Consider the following 19,299-nt stretch of genomic DNA (forward strand, 5'->3'; position numbering starts at 1 on the left):
GGCTCGGCTTTCAGACCGCAGGATCTGTTTGGTTCTTGGAAATAGCATTTGTAGGATTGTTTGTCTGCAAGAAAACGTGTCTTCCTCCCTCTCTGTGTGTCGATGTCGCTGCTTCTCAAGCTTGAGTTTGAGAGAAAGCGTGGAAAAATGGGAGAGGAAAATCTCCAAGAGTTGCTGACTTTCTCTGGTCTGTTTCCTTCTTTCCACCCCTCTGCCCGTGTTTTCTTAGACGGCAGCTGTTAGCAGAGAAGTCTGATTGGTTACCCTTCAGCAATCATTTCATTGGTTCAATCTTTTCCTGGGAAGAAAGAAGAAGTGAGTTTCTTGCCGCCTGTCAGTGCGTCCTCTCAGCTGCCGTAGCTCGTTCACAGGACTGATCCCATCTGACTCGTTGCGTGTGTGTGTGTGTGTGTGTGTGTGTGTGTGTGTGTGTGTGTGTGTGTGTGTGTGTGTGTGTGTGTGTGTGTGTGTGTGTGTGTGTGTGTGTGTGTGTGTGTGTGTGTGTGTGTGTGTGTGTGTGTGTGAGAGAAGAAAAGACGGGAAGACAGGGCTGCAGAGCGCTAATCTCTGAATGACTGAATGAGTGGGACTATCAAAGACCAGATGATACGACGATGGAAAGGGTCTCTGTAATAACATGGCCCTGGCAGATTACAGCGGGTCATGGTGATTTGTTGAAGCTCAAATACAGATGTGCAGCAGAGATAACCGCAGCGGTTTACACTTGACCACATGCAATCTAGTAATCTACTACAAAGTACAGTAGAGTGAAGGGAAAACATCTCTGCATCTCTCACAGCATGTTCAGGATTATTTAGCTTAATCATTCACACTGTAATATTATAAATAGAAAAAGTGTTCCCTCCTTAATTTTTAATACAGCTGTGGTGCTTTGACAAATAATTGTCCCATATGTGTTGTTGTTTGGGTCTCAGTGATGTTAGAAAGTTGGCAGTCGGGTGTTAAAAATGTTTTTAATCACTACATAATTACTTCTAAAGCATCTGAACTGCACTTTAGTTGTGGATCCTATAAATTAATTGATATTTCTTTATTTTGATTATGGTCATGTGGTGCACCACTGCCACATAAATACAGAGGAAACACTCAATAATAGTGTTGTTTTTATTTGGACATTTTTAGAAAACATAACCACCAATAGCAGTTTTATTAAATCGAACCCAGTTATTCCTTTTCCTGCCCCAACCTTGTCATTGTCTCGACACTTCAGCTGACAGACCCATACATGTTCCCATTAATAACAGGATAGAAAAGAAGCTCTGCGGGGTTATATATTAATCTCTGACTGGGAAATCTTAGAAGTGCATCAAATGTAGACAGAATAATGTTCGTCCTGCACCCGCTGTGTGTTCATCTGTGCGTTCAGTATGAATTATGTTCCTCCAAACGGAAGCGGCGTTTCCCTTTAAGGATCAGGATTAGTGACACGACCGGGTAGTGCTGAAGAAGGTGGAGTGAGGAGGGGGAGGAGGAGGAAGAGGAGGTAGTGGAGGGCTGGGGGAAGGGTGACAGAGAAGTGGGGGGTTGCTATCCATATTGTACTGTATGTGTCCATGACAGTCAGCCTGAAGCCAAACTGGCATCCAAGGTGCTTTGTGATGAATAAGTGATGTCATCATGGGGCTCAGTGTGCTGTTTACTGTCGCTTGTTATAGATACACGCACCAAATTACCCCTCATATTAAGACAATGATTCCTGATCAACATCTCATCTAAGTCTCATTCGACATATTGATTCTGTGTCAATATATTATCCGTTTTGTAATATTGCACTGCAGCTACTTGCTGAGCCATCATATTCACATTACAGATGATGATTTTTTTTTTTTCAACCCATCTATTTTTAGATTAAATACTGACAGACCGTAATGGTGGAAAAAAAAAAAACATAACCCACACATCGTTTTTTTTTTTTTATTATTATTCTTTCCCAGTCAGTTTATGATCTGACTCACTCATTCTTGGAAATCTGGGCTGTGTGAAAGGCTTGAAGACTTTGGAAGTTACGGGTATCGACCAAAAAAATCTACCAGAACCAGCAAAAAAAAGAACATTTGATCCTCTTTTGTTAGGATTTGGGTGTATTTCTCTTGAACTGTCTGAGAAAATCTAAAAGTCTGTTATGTTTTACAGAGACTTGTCAGGACAAAGTTGAGATCTTTTGAATTTTTATTTATGACTTCTAACAGTAAAGCTCATAAATCTCTTAACCCTATCTCGAAGCAACAATTGTGACACGGAGAAAGCGACGAGGTCACGCATATATTACCATCCTGTTTGATTCTCGATGGGGTCACTCGCCCTGGAGCAGTTTAGCCGTTATAATTTTATAAATGTTAGTGAGCAGGCGGGGTCTCCTCCTCGGGTCACAACAGAGCCTCGTCTGTCACAGATCGAGCCTGTTCACATTTACCCGGCCTGTCACAGAAATGTCCCGCAGTACAGCTGGGCCCTCTGAGCCGCAGACGACCCAGCCGTAATTCCGCTTGACACGGGCGTTACTGTGAGCCCCGAAAAACAAATCTCTGTTGACTGGCGTCCCTGTTCGACCAATCCCTGTCGACTGTGACCCTCATTTAACCAATCACGAGTGGCATTTTCTGATCCAAAGTGTCCTCTCACACCCTTTGGCGCTGTGAATCTGTCGTTTGCTGCCTGCGCGGCACATGAGATCAGACGTCAGGAAGGAAGCCGGTGAACCAGAGAGTTCAAAGTTCAAAGGGTTAATATACTATCATCCAACTACTGGATTACTGTCAGTCTGTGGTTGTTTGTGTGCGTGTGCTCTATGGGAGAGGTGGTTTAATTTTAACCTGCAGGACACCACTGATTGACGATTCTAAATTGGCGGTTGACTTTTTTTTTTTCCTTGACATTTTCACCTTTATGGGACAGCTGGTAGGGGAGGTCCAGACAGACAGGCGTGACACGCAGCGCAGCTCTCCACACTCTCATGTGCACCCTGAATGACGGGCACACAGAGAGGACCAGTGAAAAGAAGGTTGGTAAAAACTTCTTTTTTTTTTTTTTTTTAAAGTCCAATGCGGCTTGCCCACTGGAATTTGTCGCAATATGACCAATGGTCAGTACTGTAATACAAATACTAATCTTCACACCGACCGTGGAACAAAATGCCAATGTTAACCCTTATTTTGCTCCAATTTTTCCAGGAGTCTCAGACACCGTTGTGTTTACTTTTCCATTCGTTATAGCACAAGGTTATAATGTCAAACCCAGCCATTGGTTTGTGAATGGCAGGTTTGAAGCCTTCAGTCTGGCATTTTGACCATTGACCTTCTAGGGTTTTTTTTTAGAGCCGGGAGTGACTATATTAGGAAGAGCTGAGGGGGAGCGAGGGGTCAATCCGAATACCTGAAGATCCAATGCACATCCACCTCTAAGGGCAACCTTACTGCAACCCAGACATGTCAATAAACCAGGCAGGACCCCACACGTACTTCTCTTTGATGCCTGATATATAAACAGTTCTGGAATTTTTTTTAGAAGGACCACCAGAACACTGATTAATAGGAGCGGATTTTGCAAATGACGCCATAATGTCTCGTGAAAAAATTTGTAACACTTTGTATTTCATGAGAGAAGTAAATGCTGTTTGAATGGGAGTGTATTGCAACCAGAGGTTTTTGGAGGCCGCCCCTAGTGGCCCTCAGAGGTATTGCACTTCTTAGACCCTGAGATTATGTCCATTTTGAGATTTTGTGCTGGATTAACATCAGGGGTTTACCACATTTCTTACAATTGTTCCAGAGGGCTACATGAATGTTTGTCAATGTATTCATAATGCTTTATTGGTATAGCTGTTGTTTCATCACATCGGGATCACTCTCTAAGTGCCTCCAGTCAATGATGAAGCTGATGACTTCCAAAAAGCCCGCACATCTCCTTCCTCTCTTACCAGTGCGTCAAATGTTTTTAGAATTCGCCAGCCATCCACTGAGGATGTTAATAGACATCCAGCTAACGTGCGTTGTACATGTCGGTGTGCGTTCACCAGCTGCATGTGTCCTCTGAGGTAGAGGGCATCCCAATCAATAGTAGCTGACCACAGTATGGACCGCTGGCTGTTAAATCAGGGTCTGCTTAAGGCTGGGTGGCTATGGCAACAGCAGCCGGGACTCAACAGGAGGAGTGGGGGAGATAACAGCAGGGACCCCAACAACCCCCCTCTCCCCTCCCTCTCCCCCCCGGGACACAAACATGCACACACTCACTAAACTGTAGTGTGTGTAGATTGGGGAGGGGGGGCTGGCTGAGACGGATATGAGGTAATCTCCCTCGGGTTAACAGTATGACAATAGCGCGGAGGTTCAGTGACACACACACACACACACACACACACACACACACACACACACGCACGCTCATCTATTATACGGTCCGACAACTGGCTGGTCAATGACTTCATCTCTGTCAGTCATCTCTTTGTTGCTGGATGGATAGATCATTGCTCTCATCGTGGATGCAGCAGTACGAGAATGCATAACTGTGGGACGTTTTATTTTTTTTAAATCTCATTTCGTGTTTTTAAGCAGATGTTTTAAGTCGCTCGTCTTTGTAATTTATGTGCCGGGCTTTCAGCAGGATTAAACTGCTTTCAATGACTTTTAGTTTTAAGGTAATGGAAGAGCACAAGAGGGAATTTGTGTCCTAGACTGCTGCTGTCCCTGTTGTTGTTGTTGTTGCTGTTTTCCTGTGGACCAAAATGGACATACATCGGCTCCAAGTGCTGCGCTACTGCCTCCCTCAGAGTGTCAGCGACTCAGGGTTGTTTTACAGCCACATCGCTGCCAGGTTTGTGCTGACACTTTGTTTGACAGTGTGTTTAATTCTGTCTTCTTCCAGGGTGTTGTGTGTCCGAGTGAAGTCAAATCTCAAAGGCAGCGAGTAAACTGAAAGAAAATAGACATTTAAAAAAGAAAACACGCTTGTATGTTTGAAAAAGGGAATTTAAAGTATGCACACTTGACGTTTTATTGTTTAATCATTATTTAATTATTGTGTGATTCAAAAAAAAAAAAAAAGTGTCGTGATATTGGTGTAGCACAGACGGACACATCTTTCCCTGCTGTATTTTAATCAGAGCTAACATACTAAGCTGTAATGTTAATCTGGCCTCAGCAAACTGTCATTTAGAAAAAGAATTGAGGTTATTTGGGATTAGTTATTGTGTGCGTGGATAATTCGATTTTTGGCTCAAAACTGCAAATGAAATAGCACTTTGTTATTTTTCTTGTAACCTAAAGCTGAAGAGTCAGAGGTTTTGACTTTGATCTTTTTTAACGATGCTTCATTTTTTTTTAATTTCCTCTTGCCTGGATGCATCTTTTCAGTCAGAGCCAGAGATGCTGCCAGAGAGAAGCAGCCCGCTGTGTGACGCTGTGCCGAGCATCTTCTTTATTCTAAACACTGTGCAGCTTCACATAGAACATCTCTGAATAGCAGGGCTCTGTAAGGTCTCCATACATGTTTAATGCACACTATGCATTAAAGACGGCATGGCTCCTGGCTACACCGGCAGCCTTTCGGGCCAGTGACCTTCTCGTTTTCTCCCTCTGTTTTCTGCTGGGAGGATTGAAGATAGAGGGAAGAGAGAGACACATTTGGTCGCTGCTGCTGTCCCAAATGAGAACTGTAGGATCAAACAGCTTTGCTGGCCGTCTCATACTCATGAGGGACAGGAAGAAGTGATGGGAGGGGGGTTGATTTAGGAATAAAGGACGAGGAGATTTTATGTGGACAATATGTGCAGCTGCTGCTTAAAACTGACCTGGACCACACATAATACGGAATATAAGGATCTGCCGGCCATATAAACCGACAGCGGCATCATGACTTTAGTCTTCTTTACTAGACGTTTGCACAGTGAATCATGTTAGACATGTTTATTTTGCCCTTGTCCTTTTAACATACACACATATTATACTGAGAAATTTTGGATTTGCGTGTAACTTTTGCATCCGTGTGATCACGTTTTTTTTTTTTCATTTGTCCGGTATTTAATCTGCTGGATTACACAAATTCAGACATTTCCGTCTCAAGTGTCCTGTTATTTTAAACATTCTTTTTGTTTTTGTTTTTCTCCCAGTGGATTTTTCAGAAAATGTACAAAAAGTGGACAGTGTGAATTAAACGCAGCACTGCGAGCTGCTGCATCATGGTAGGAGAAGAGCTTTTTGAAACAACAACTGGGACATTTAGCTAAGAACATAAGCACATTAATGCGGTTTTGCATTAATGCCATTAAGACCGCGGTACTCTGCTCTGCTCTGCTCTTTCTCTCATTCTGGGCTTAATTGTGGTCCATTCGGCAGTATCGCACTTTACTCGTATGTCAGCGGGGCAATGGTTAGATACACACTGTGGCCACCATAGCACCATGTGGACAAGAGATGTTGAGGCTTTGGTGACACTGTAGTTTATAGATTATGTGAATCTGAACTGCTGTGATTTATGATAGTCTTGTCTTAGTTGTGATGCATTAGTGGAAGAGAGTTCAAAAAGTCTTCAAATCCTCATTATTCTGGTCGTAATCGTGATTATGAAGGCATACTCTGCCGTCACTAGTAATAATATCATTCATAGAAAGTTGCATACATGTGTGTATAAATACACACACTTTTTGACTCTGCATAAGAGGTATAATGGTGCGTATATGCAGGTGTGCAGGACATATGTTCACCCCTGGACGGGTCTATTTACTGTAAACTTGCCTGGAAACAGCCACAGATGTGTATCGGTGCACCTCTTTCGGTGGAAAGTTGCAGTCATTCATGTAATCTGTGGCGTTTACTGCACGCAGAGACTTTTGTTCTCTGAATTCAGTCTTTAAGGCAGCGCCTCATCCTTTGGGATGCGAGGTTGAAACCACAGTATAGCTGCCTACCTGCTCAGACACCACCTGTGCGGTTTTGGGCAAAAGTCCAACAAGACTGAGTTCATTTTAAGGAGTTGATTTGGCATGCATTGTAAAAGATAGCAAATGGACTGTAATAATAACTCTATGGTTGTATGACTCTTCTTTATTTTTCCTGGCTGTGTTCCATGTAGTTTAGTAGCAGTGTTACATTTCACGCATCCTACTTCATCCCCTTTGTTCTGGGATCTATCGCCTGTCTCACTTGTTTCTTTTAAACCATCCAACTGTGCTTCATTTGCTCACTTACAACTGGCCAGGCTTCACACTGTTTCTCAGCCATAGAGATGGTCTGTGCTGTTTTTAGTTCCCTGGGCCTCCTTCCCTGCCTGTGAACAGTACTTTCCCCCATGAAGCAGATTAGAGGTCTTGTACGAGAGTTAAGTCCTGGTTAATTTAGATTTAAGACTGCAGTGAGGTAATGATCTGCCTGCTAGGCTCTGTCTCTAATCCAGCCAGTCAGACAGACCTCTTCCTTCTGTCAGCTGGATCTCCACACCCACCCAAACACACACACACACACACACACACACACACACACACACACACACACACACACACACACACACACACACACACACCCAGGCACCCACGCTGTAAATGTATACACCCCCACCCATACTATACAAAGGCGGTGGCTTGCCCAATGAACCCTGGAGGCTTTAATCTTTTTGGTGAAAATAATAATGACAGACAACTAACTGGATCCATACGCTACAGTCGATCTGTGTGTGTGTGTGTGTGTGTGTGTGTGTGTGTGTGTGTGTGTGTGTGTGTGTGTGTGTGTGTGTGTGTGTGTGTGTGTGTGTGTGTGTGTGTGTGTGTGTGTGTGTGTGTGTGTGTGTGTGTGTGCCCGTTTCTGTTGCCTTATTCTGGCCCTTCACTAAAAATATCCCTGGGTGTTATTCTGGGCAGATGTACAGTACGGGTACCATGATATACTGTGTGTGGGTGCATAATTATGGATTTCTGTTCCTGTTTGGGAAAAAGAGTGGCAGCACATCACAACATGGGGCGGGCGGGCGGCCTCAGTCTCAACAAAAAGAAACTAAGAGCTGAAACAGCACTTTGAGTATCTGTTTGTGATTTTTGTCTCACAGTAGTCTGAATGCCTGGCTCCCCGATTGGATGGAAACATTAGAACATGCTTATTTATTTTACTGTCTGTGTTTGGAGTCTCTGACCAACCTCGGCAGGCAGATTTCAGATATGGTGCAGTCCGCTGTCTACCTGAGGATGCAGCTGTTTATTTGCCAAAGGTCTCCAGTATTTAAGTCTAAATCCTCCCTGACACTGACTGATGTCTCTATTAGCTCCAGCACCAACCAGGGATGCATAAAACTGTGTAATTATCACTCCTGCTGCACAGGAAGCCTCTCTGGATGCTTCTGTCTCTCTTAGCCGGAGTTTGCTGTGCAGGAGTTTACGTGTTTTTTTTAAGCTACTTAATTAGCGTGACTTGAAACTGATTAATTCAATTTAAATAGTTGTCAATGTGCAGAGCAACTGCTGCATCTCCAAGTTGCAGCAAATGATCACTGATATAATTTAACGTGACATCAGATCAGTGACCTACCTGGCCTCCCTGATTCTCCTCATGTTTAACTACATGTATATACAGATGCTACCTTTAAACGCCTATTCTTTAAAATGAAAAGGTTTGGCTCTTTTGTTTTGGGGAGAATTTTTTGCTCAACCAAACCAGAGCTAAATCTAATGTGTCTTTTTTTTTTTTTTTTTTTTTCCATTCATTTTGTACATTAAACTGATGGATTAGCTGAGTCTTAGGATGTTTGATTATTTATATCTTCAGAGAATTGAGAAAATTATTTACTGGAAATACAGAAAAGGCACAACATTCTTTAGTTTAAAGTTGCAGACCATGAATGAACCCAGTTTGAGACGTTTGTTGTTGTCTCCCACGTCATACCATCATGTTTCTACTTTAAATAAAGCCATAACATACCAGCCGTATGTAGTTTATTTGATCAATCTCCAGAAAAGCATTTAATTATGTTTAGGTGGAGTTTCTATGACATCATAAATATCCTATGGTTGACAGGCTTGCTGCACAATTGCAGGAAAATGTCAAGAAAAAGTGCAAAGTTTTCCCAAAAACTGAACTTCTAACAAGCTCTCGCAGACCTGTCATAGCTTTGTCATGCATGAAATCCAATACTGCACTGTTTTTGTATTCATGGTTCCTCATGAATAGATCTTTGCTGACGACCGTTTTTTTCTGTGGCGCTTTGGTATCCTTTGGTGGCGTTTTTGACATTTAGTTTTCATCACGGTCACAAAGGACAAACAAATCTGAACCGCTGTCGTGAGCCGGCCGCGCGGGGGCTGCTCTCAATGACTCATCATTTGTTCGGGTGTGTTCGGGTGCCTTCCACTGTGAACCAGCAGGATGAAACAATTGCCCCAGCAACAAAAGCTAGTTGCCACGATAGCAGAAGCCCTGCCCTCGGGTGCTACCCAGAGAGGACGCCTCGTGCATCCCCGCCACTCCATCCCAATCCCTTCCTTGCGGGGCAAAAACTCATTCCCAGTGATCTAATCACAGAGCTGCCGAACCTCGCAGAAACACACAGCTACTGTTCCTGACATGCATCCCCAACCCGTCATGCATTTTCCGGGCTGGATCAGGTTCAGGCATCATTTCTTCCAGCACTGACATTTCTGCTAATGGACAGATCTGGGAGGGAGAATACACGACACTCAATTTATGTATGTGGAGGATTTGTGTGGCGGAAAGGGGGCGGGGCGGGGGGAGGGGGGGTTGCACATATGTCTAACTGTGTGTGCAGGGAAGTGCTTTGCTTAATTCAAAAGCCTGGGAATGTGGCCTCCTTTTCACCACTCGTCTATAAGGCTTATTTGACATGATGAAGCGCTCAGTGTGGCTTCATATCCTCTCTGCTCTTGTTTTTCTGTCTACCGCCTTTTCATCGCTCCTGCTCCGTACTCCTTGTCTTTTTTTTTTTTTCTTTTTTTTTTCTTCTTCTCACTCTTCTCAGGCTGCTTTTTCAGATGAATATTATTCTAAGAAATCTGCTTATTCCAGCAAAAACAAGGAGAAATGCTCAGACAGGATCTTCAGTATCGGGCAAATCAAGTCAAGTTGATCCTGGACGAGTACTTTAAATATGTCAAATATGTCGACAGTTCACGAAAAGATAGGAGCCAGGTACCTTCACAACAGCATTCATTTAAAAAAAATGTGCTTGTCTCATTAGCCTGTCGGTGTGGTGTGGGACACATGTAGCATGTATTTTTTATTTATTTGTATTCATGAGCTGTCAGTGGGAGAGTGCTTATGCATTTTTCAAAAGGTAGTCTAAAGAATACACAAGAGGGAAAATATCAGCGGGTTTAAACATTCAGAGGATCAGCTGATGATCAATCAGCTGTGGTTCATGCAAGCTTTCTGCACCTTTAGTGAAACTGCTTAGAACAGATATAATCAATATTTCTGTATTAACATGTATGTGATGACCCAACAGAGGAATATTTCCTGACTCCGCAGTCTTCAGCCCAAACACGTTTTTTTTTTTTTTTAATTTTTATCATCTACAGAAATACAATGCAAATGTGATATTGTAAAATAATTGGAAAAAATACAGCTGTGTAAACACAAAAGACACACAACTATTCTTATATGATTGATTTTGTACATGTAGCACTGTTTCTTTCCACTGCACCCTCAATGCTTGTCAGAAGATCAGGCCATATTTGACCAGGTTTACTTTGGACATTATTACTGGCACTCGATATTTCAAAACAAAGCAACGCACTCTGTACGGACTTGATATGTAAAGTAAGACAGCCAAAACTCTGCTTTAATAATCCCTGGCGGATTGAGAGAAATAGATATTTATCTTCAGTTTTTTTCTTACCTTTTTCCAGTAAAGCAAAACTAAAGGAAAATCCTATAAAACATGTAAAAATATTCCTACTTTTGTGTTACATTTCCAACATATCATGTCTTGGATGCATCATCATGCATCACTGTACAGAAACGTATCCATGCACAGTAACTACGCTAAGATGGCAATGAAGGTCCTTTTCTGTATTTTAAATAGATAAATCTTTGTAATCGATAAACTTACGTCTTGCATCCCTTGAAGCTTTACATTTCAGATCACAGCCAACATAAATCTGCTCTAATCTTACGATCAATCTCTTTCATGGGTATCTAAAACACTGATTCAAAATATAAAGAGAAATTAATCAGTGTGTTTTCTTCATCCTCTCCACTCTTTATCCCAAAGACAGACCTCACTCTGCTCCTCAGACTTTATTAGTAACATTAAATTATTCTTTCACCACATTTTTGGTTTTGTTTTTCAACTCACAACTTTGTTAGTCATTGCTAGCTAGTGAAAAGGGAGCCAACTATTTACATCTGGATTTGGTGGATATCAATGGACAGTGAAAAGCAACACAACATCTCCTCGTCCTAAACCTCACATATACTCTAAAATAATTTCAACTTTAATTTGACCTTTTAATATTCTTTATCTGGCTCTTTCCACCTCTGCACATCAGTTTGATTCATCACGTTACTTTAATGTCACTGATTGTGATTTTCAGCCATAGCTGACCTTTTTCAGATTATGCCCAATCGTCTGCTATCCACTCACCACAAACACATAGTCACTCTGTTCTTCGTCTCTCCTCTGCGTCATCTGACCCTTTTCTGGTCAGCAATCCAACGAGTAACTTATTCTTTTAATTTGGTCGAAGCTGCTGTGATGTGAAGCAGCTATCATGTGCTCTGTTGTGCCTTTTGTCCTCTTCGTCATGTGACCTACAGAGTCGACTGCATTCAGATACAAGATCACGCATAGGAGCATTTAGTGCACCGTCAGAGATGGTGGGAAGTCATTCTTTATTCAAGTGAGCTGAGCTTCTATGTGATGGTCTTGATTAAGTGATTATCCTCCTTCTTCACTTTACACGTCATGATGTGTTGATTGAGCAACACTCGGTATGAATAGGAGGTGTAGACGAGACACAAACTTTATTTCTGACTTCTTGAAGAGAACCGAAACCGTCGAGCTCGAGCCACTCCGTCCCTCTGCCCCAAACTGCTCCAGAAATAGGGCCTGTTTTTGTAAGAAGATCCATTGCAGGGATGCAGCCCTGCACCTCCCCTCCCTCCCTTCTTTCCTCCCCTCCTCCCCTCCCTTTCTTCTCCCAGTGAGACCCTGGTGGTCTGTTGGGTCTCAGAAGTGGAGAGAAGTGTCTGTTATGTGATTAGAGAGCGTGTAACATATTTAGAGATTCAAAAAACATGATGTCTGTATTTATCCCTCATCGATTAGAATTTTGAATAGGAGCTTCGCAAGCTTATCGGAGGGGACTTTAGAATATAAGTGATGAAGCTGATGAATATTTTCCATTTAAAACGGAAGTATTTGTGCCTATTTTACATGAGGGGGAAGATTATGTTTGCATTCATGCTGAGGATGAATCTCCGCATCACAGCTGTCAAGATTTCCGATTTCATCTGGAGTGAATTGTTGCGGTTGGATTTGTCCTACATCTGAGAAACTTCATATTCACATCCGCTTGTATGAATTTCCCGTTTGATTTTGAAGTTCCTGTTTTTCCCTTGACGGAGGATATTTATTACGTAACCTTTTTTGTTCTCTCACTTTTGTCTTACTTTTACCAACTTGTGCCATCCAGACGTGTCACATGCTGATTTTGCTGCTGGTTAACTCGACAACAGTTGCGCAGTGGGGAGTGATGGATATTTGACAGAGGGGGGGGGGGGGGCTGTAATCATGGGAGTAGTTGCTCAAATCCATCTGTCAAGCAAGCTTTAAAGGCTCCTCCCTTGGGAACGATGTGACGTGCTGTTCAGTTCAATACAAAGGCTTTCTAATACTTTTGCTCAAAATTAACCGTCTGTGTACATGGCTGTCATGTCAAACAGGGTTTTTTTTCACTTTCAGATTCTTACGATGAGAAGATGTTTGCAAGAACAGTGTCCATCCCTTCCCCAATCCGAGATAGGAAACATTTTATAGAATATTGCTGAGATGCTTGCTTTTGGGTGATGCCAGTATCTGCTGAGTGATTTGAGGCCGTTCAGACAACCGCGAGGGATCTACGAGAGGAGATGATGTCAGGAAGTAAAAGGATGCCAGCTGAGGCCGAACCATGTGTTAGAGGAGTCCGGGAGGGAAGGGGGGGGGTGTATCAGGTATCACGCTGTCTTCCTCCTACAGAGCAGCACATCACTGTCGGAGGAGGAAGTCACATGTTGGCATTTCGATGTTGTTTATGCCCTCAGGCTCGTAGAAACAAGTCCCAGCTCCTGATAACCACAAAGAAAGAAAACCTCATGTATCTGCATCTTTATGTAGCTCCTTAGTTTTCTGCCATTTCTATTGACAATATAAGTGTTTCTAAATTGTTAAGGGGAATAGCATCACACTGTATAATCTCAGTCACTTCAGCCTCCCTTTTCAATAGTAAAAGAACAATGCATCACTTTACTTTAGGTTCATTTTACTTTTTATTTTGTGTTGTGCAGTATTATGATGCTGAGAAGCCCTCTGAAAGAGGTATCATCCCAAGGTCTCAAATTGTATTCTTTTATAAAATGTGATGTAATAAATCATTTAAAAAGGTTGCAGATCACGACAAAATTAGATCAGCTAATTTCTTGCTTTTTTGTATACTAAATGATGAATTGGTAAAACAACAAAATAATCTGCAATCCTTTGTAAAATAATTGTATGTTGCAGCTGTGGGAATTTTTTTTTCATTTTTAATCTATTTGTGAATTTTTTTGGAGGCTGATTTTTCACCTGATGCCATTTGTTGTGCTGCAGTGACCGAATTATTTTGTTTTATTTCATATCATTTTAAATGAACTAAATAAATAAGATCAAGTTGAACTGAGCTCTAATACCTCATCAGTCACTGAAGAACACTGCGCTTCAGTTTGCTTTTCTTGGCCTCACACCTTCAGCCTGTTAAAGTGAGTCTGGCTGCCAGAGAGTCGCTCTCTGAGGTGATGAAAGTAAAAATTAGTCGCTTCACCGGTTCACCAAGTTAACCTCACCTGCTCCCTGTCCACATCCCCTCTCCATCTGCTGCCGTGTGTTTCCATACTGAGGCAATTTTAACACCTTTGGGGACACGTGGTGCTCAAGTCATAACGGTAGTCGCACATAAAACATACGGCCCAACTTGTACAAAGAAGCTATGTCTCTTGAAACTGTTTCATTTGTGATGTGATTTGTGTGAACCACATAAGTCACAGGCCAAATGTGTCTTTTCAGTGAACTAAATCCCTGTTCAGCCCCGTGGTTGTGAACACCGTAATTGAATGCTTCCTGGTAGCCCTGCGCTGTGACTTTCATCATCTTTTTATCCGAGCTGGAGACACGTCCACTGATCAAACACTTGTGTTTTTAACACAGCGTATCATTACCCGACGCACTGCGCACACCCTCCTGCACCGATGACTCTGAACGTTTCTCGATGCCACCACACCGCAGTAAAGGCCGCGAGGGAACGGGGAATTTTCCAGGGTTCAGTTTTTGGTTGAGATCTTGTTTATAGATTTCAAAAATGGCAACCCACCTTCAGCTCAGTGCACACAGGCTGTCAGTTTCCTTCAGTGGCAGCATGTTATTCCTAAAGTGGTAGCGTGTAGTGGTAGCTGCTGAGAGGTGTGGCTCCCCAGTGACCCCTCAGCTCACCAGGAAATTATACAGTGACTCTGTTTCATTGGTTTAATTTGATTGACCAACACTGACAGTATACAGACTGAAGCATCTCTATAATCTGATGTTTTCTGCTATTCAGTGAGCCAAAACCAAAACATCTGTTCCATTAGATTTCAAAGCTCATCGAGGCTTCTTCTACGATACTTTTTCAAAGGCTGAAGCATAATAGTGAGATTTGTACATCTATAATCTAACAGAAGCAGATATCTGTTGTTGGTAAATTTGAACACCAACAACCTTCCCATTTGTCCCCAAAAAAAAAAAAAAAAATCATGTTTTAGCTATCTGGCAAGATACATAAAAGAAAGAAATACTCCGTGTGAAAGTACACTGAACGCATGTCTACATTCCTGTACGCAGTGTCATGATATTTACCTGGACTCGTCATGTTCTCTCTCTCCTCTCCCAGTGAACAGAGTATCTGCCAGGCGCGGGCCTCAGTCATGGTCTACGACGACGCCAGTAAGAAGTGGGTGCCCATCAAGCCCGGGCAGCAGGGCTTCAGCCGCATCAACATCTACCACAACACTGCCAACAACACCTTCAGAGTGGTGGGCGTCAAACTGCAGGACCAGCAGGTGAGAGACGCGACGAAGCGATTGAGCAGCAACACACTTCTCCTGACGGGGGGATGTTTAGGTTTAATGCAATGTCAGCATTTAGTGCTGAGAGGTAAAAGCTCATATAGACCAAATACTTTGCAAATTTGCGATGTGCAAGCACAAGTTCTTGTTTTTATATTTTAAGGACATTTGATGGAGATCGTAAACCAAAATCTTTCTGAGTGAGAGTTTCTTCTTGTAACAAAAAAATATACTGTATATAGAGCAGAAATTAGTGTCTCTCCTTCTTCTGTGGTGGCTTAGGTCTTGTATGATGGTTCTAAAGTCTTAAAGAAAACTTGGGTCTTTTATCGAATATAAAACACAATGCTAATGCTCAGGATTTAGAGAGTACAAATCTTGATGTGACTCAAGTTATTTATCCTCAAAAGAAAATGTAACATCAAAAAATGTCACTTCAATGCCTTTTTTTTAGGGTCTATTTTTACTGCTGTTTTAACACTTCTTTAGTGTTATAGCAAGTTTTTGTGCTTGCAGCATAATTAAATGCCAGTTCTTATAGTGTCCTTTGATACATTGGCATGGTAGAAGTTTTAATCTCAGATTATGGAAAGTTTTAAACAATTTAAATCTCCATCCACGTCATCAGTAACGGCTGTCGAGGCGTATAAAGCTGCACCGTCCATTGAAGTGACAAGTCAGTTGATGTACAGTTTTAATTGGCTGCTTAATTTCCTTTCCTCCATCGAAGGTGGTGATCAACTACTCCATAGTGAAGGGCCTGAAATACAACCAGGCCACCCCGACCTTCCATCAGTGGCGTGACGCTCGGCAGGTCTATGGGCTGAACTTTGCCAGTAAGGAGGAGGCCACCACCTTCTCCAACGCCATGCTGTTCGCCCTCAATGTCCTCAGCTCCCCCGACAGTGGAGGTAAGCACCTTTATGGACTAAAGGTATTTTATTGTTATTTTAATACCTACTTTTGACCACTATTATATCTCACAGCTTCTTTTTATTATCACCGTTTTCTACAAAGCACAAAGCATTGTGTTTTATTTCTCGGCAGGCCGAGGATATTTTAAGACATTTTCTGAATGGTTCATTTCAATAAGAGATGACATTTTTGCAATTGTTACACCTGCTATGTTTTTCAGTGAAACCTCACAGGAATTTCGGGTCAAATTACTATCAGTTGTCGACAGCTGTCATCTATAATCAACTGAAATCAGTTTTTTTGTCTCAAAATAATGTCAGGTAACCACATCGATCCGCCTGATCCACGTAGGTTTCAGTTTGTTTGTTGTCTTTAAAATGTGTTTTTGCTCGTCATAACATGTTAAAAAGGATGCACACAGACAGCATGTTGAAGATACGATACATTTAAACAGTACATTAATCTAAATAGATGAATACACTATTTCCACATTCAATATGCATGTTCTCCCTGTGCTTGCGTGGGTTCTCTCCGGGTTCTCCGGCTTCCTCCCATCATCCAAAAAACATGCACTTCAGGTCAGGTTACCTGGCGCCGCGGTCGTGGCAGCCTGCTGCAGCATCTCCCCCTGAGAGCCCCCCTGCTGTAGTGAAGAAATTTCCCCTCGGGGATTAATAAAGTGTATAAAATCAAAAATCAAAATCAAATTTTCAAAGCCGATGAGATGTCACTGTTAAACTAAGCTCTACTACACCCTGCTGGTTCATAAAGTGTACTGCAGATACACAGTTGATACTCAACCAAACAATAACAATATCAGGGGATAGTTGGTTGCTGACTAAAATGTGTCCTATATGTAAGGATTTTTTTATTTATTTTTATTTTTAAGGAGGGGGGTATTTTCATTGCAGTGTACTACTTTCCAGCAGAAGTAAAAAACAAAAAAACAAAAAACAGAACAACTCTGCACATGTGGTTAAATGAGCAAATCTGTAATTTTTTTCAACAATGATAGATGATAGTGAAAAAAATTCTGTTGAAACCCTGAACTGTGCTTGAGGCTAAATTCACACCTACTCCTGGTTTACTAAATAGCTTCTGACCGTCTCTGGTTACAAGCTACTTATAAGCTCTGCATGTGTGTGTGTGTGTGTGTGTGTGTGTGTGTGTGTGTGTGTGTGTGTGTGTGTGTGTGTGTGTGTGTGTGTGTGTGTGTGTGTGTGTGTGTGTGTGTGTGTGTGTGTGTACGAGAGAGAATATATCTGTGTGTGTTTAACTGCGGTGTCATCCCATACCATCTCATCCTTGTGACCCTCCTATTAGTGGCCAAAATATCCCGTGCGGTGCCTTAGTGTCGTACCCCATCTTGCTCACATGGCAGCTCTCCTTTTTTTGGGTGCATTTGGATGCGAGATCATCGGCCTGGTCATGCAAGGTGTCTGTGTTTGTGGGGAACCGTGGCTTACTTGCTTTAACTCCTCCCCTATGCTACTCCTCGTTGAAAGAAGTCGCACCGATCCCCCTGTATAGTCTGATCATTACTCGGCTGTGGAAGTAGGGAAATTAGGTTATTTTCCCACCATGCTCCTGACTCCGGAGATTTCACCTGGCATCCTGAGACAGGTTTCGTCGGCCATTATCGTCCTCAGTAAGTGTCGTGCTGTAGAAAAATAGATCCACCTTGCATGTATTCCATGACAACGGACTGCTCAGCAGATGGAGGGAAGTTGAGCAGTAGCCATTTCCTTCAGTAACAGTTTGGGTGTGTAGGTGATTGTGCAGTAGAAATAAGTCATGAGTTACTTCTACTAAGCTTGAGTGTTTCCATTTTTTTTGCTACCTTATACTTCCTCTCAACTATATTTCATATTAAATATTGTACTTTTTATTCCTCTACTTTTACCTGACACCTGTAGTTACTTTTCAGATAAAAAAAAATACATAAAAAAAAAAACTCAGATAAGATAAATTAGCTCGTAACATAAACCAGTGGTTCAAAACCTTTGTGGCCTTTGAAAGTCTTACCAATAAAGCAGTGTTTGAGTTTTAGATGTCTTTGAGTTGTTAAAGATTTCACCTCTAAATGTCTCAGATGGACTCAGTTAAATAACGTTGTGGCTCATAATTTTATTCAATATTTTACATAGAAAGATAAGCACAGATTTGCTTTGTAGAACTTAGTTTCTTTCTTAACTTCTCCCCAGCGAGTCACTGACAGTTCCTCAGATTTATTTTGTCACCCATTAGAGGGGTCAGCTTCTTTTGGACTGGACCAAGTTACCAAAGTGAATATAAAGAAGTTAAATATAGTTGTTAAAAGTAGCTTTGTCTTGACCAGTTACAACAATAAAATGCTACATATACTTTGGCAGATTGTGATTGCAGGAGTTTCTCTTGTAACGGGGTATTTTTTACATTGTTGTATTGGTACTTTTTAAAGGAGCAGTGTTTAGGATTCAGCCGCATCTAGTAGCGAGGCTGCAGATTGCAAACAACTGAACAAGTGACCTCTCGCATCACCTTCGCCTTCCAAGCGTGTAAGAGGAATTATGTTGGCCGTGAATCTCGTGGAAAATATGGGAGGCCCTTTGTAGAGCCGGTGTTTGGTTTGTCCCTTCTGGGCTGCTGTATAAACACGACAGTACAACATGGCAAGCTCTGCAGAATGGGACCTACTCCCTATGCACATATAAAGGGCTAATTGTAAGATAACAAAAACACAACAATTCTTAGCTTCAGGCGACAGATGAAAACATAATTCTGAATATATTTAATATCATTTCTGACAATAGATCCTCCTGAACGCACACTGGACCTTTTAAAGGATTTATTTAGATAAGTAAATTGCCGCTACTGGTTGCCTATGTAGTTAAATATTTAGACTGCTGCCAATCTGTGATCGCAATCTCAGCGCCTCCTTGATTTCAATGAAGAACACTATGAACAGGTGTCTCGAACGGCACACTGATAGAGACGTTGTCGTACACGTCAGGAAACGGGAAAGAGAGCCTGAAAAGACTTGTAGTAGAACACATCCATCCAGATCAGGAGATCTACCTTCACCGTTGTTATTTGTGATGAACTGATATCA

At 42.0% G+C, this 19,299-nt stretch overlaps 1 protein-coding gene across 8 annotated transcripts in view; it reads left to right on the top strand.

The window, feature by feature from the left end:
- evla (Enah/Vasp-like a) overlaps positions 1-19,299 on the top strand; it is a 35,409-nt gene that overhangs the window by 4,063 nt on the left and 12,047 nt on the right. For 4 of the 8 annotated variants that reach the window (XM_069718151.1, XM_069718148.1, XM_069718147.1 and 1 more), the window contains exons 1-3: positions 4,525-4,833; positions 15,119-15,287; positions 16,024-16,204. In XM_069718151.1, the coding sequence (XP_069574252.1) occupies positions 4,745-4,833; positions 15,119-15,287; positions 16,024-16,204 (439 nt within the window). In that variant the 5' untranslated portion in view covers positions 4,525-4,744. Of the gene's footprint in view, positions 1-4,524; positions 4,834-15,118; positions 15,288-16,023; positions 16,205-17,587; positions 17,857-19,299 lie in introns of those variants that run through there. The other 4 variants (XM_069718153.1, XM_069718152.1, XM_069718155.1 and 1 more) reach the window with 3 other exon arrangements.

The sequence above is a fragment of the Brachyistius frenatus genome, unplaced genomic scaffold (genome assembly GCF_029030835.1).
Source record: "Brachyistius frenatus isolate BFR_SWC_R1_liver_20210118 unplaced genomic scaffold, ASM2903083v1 Contig_187, whole genome shotgun sequence".
In the NCBI taxonomy this organism is placed as follows: Eukaryota; Metazoa; Chordata; class Actinopteri; family Embiotocidae; genus Brachyistius; species Brachyistius frenatus.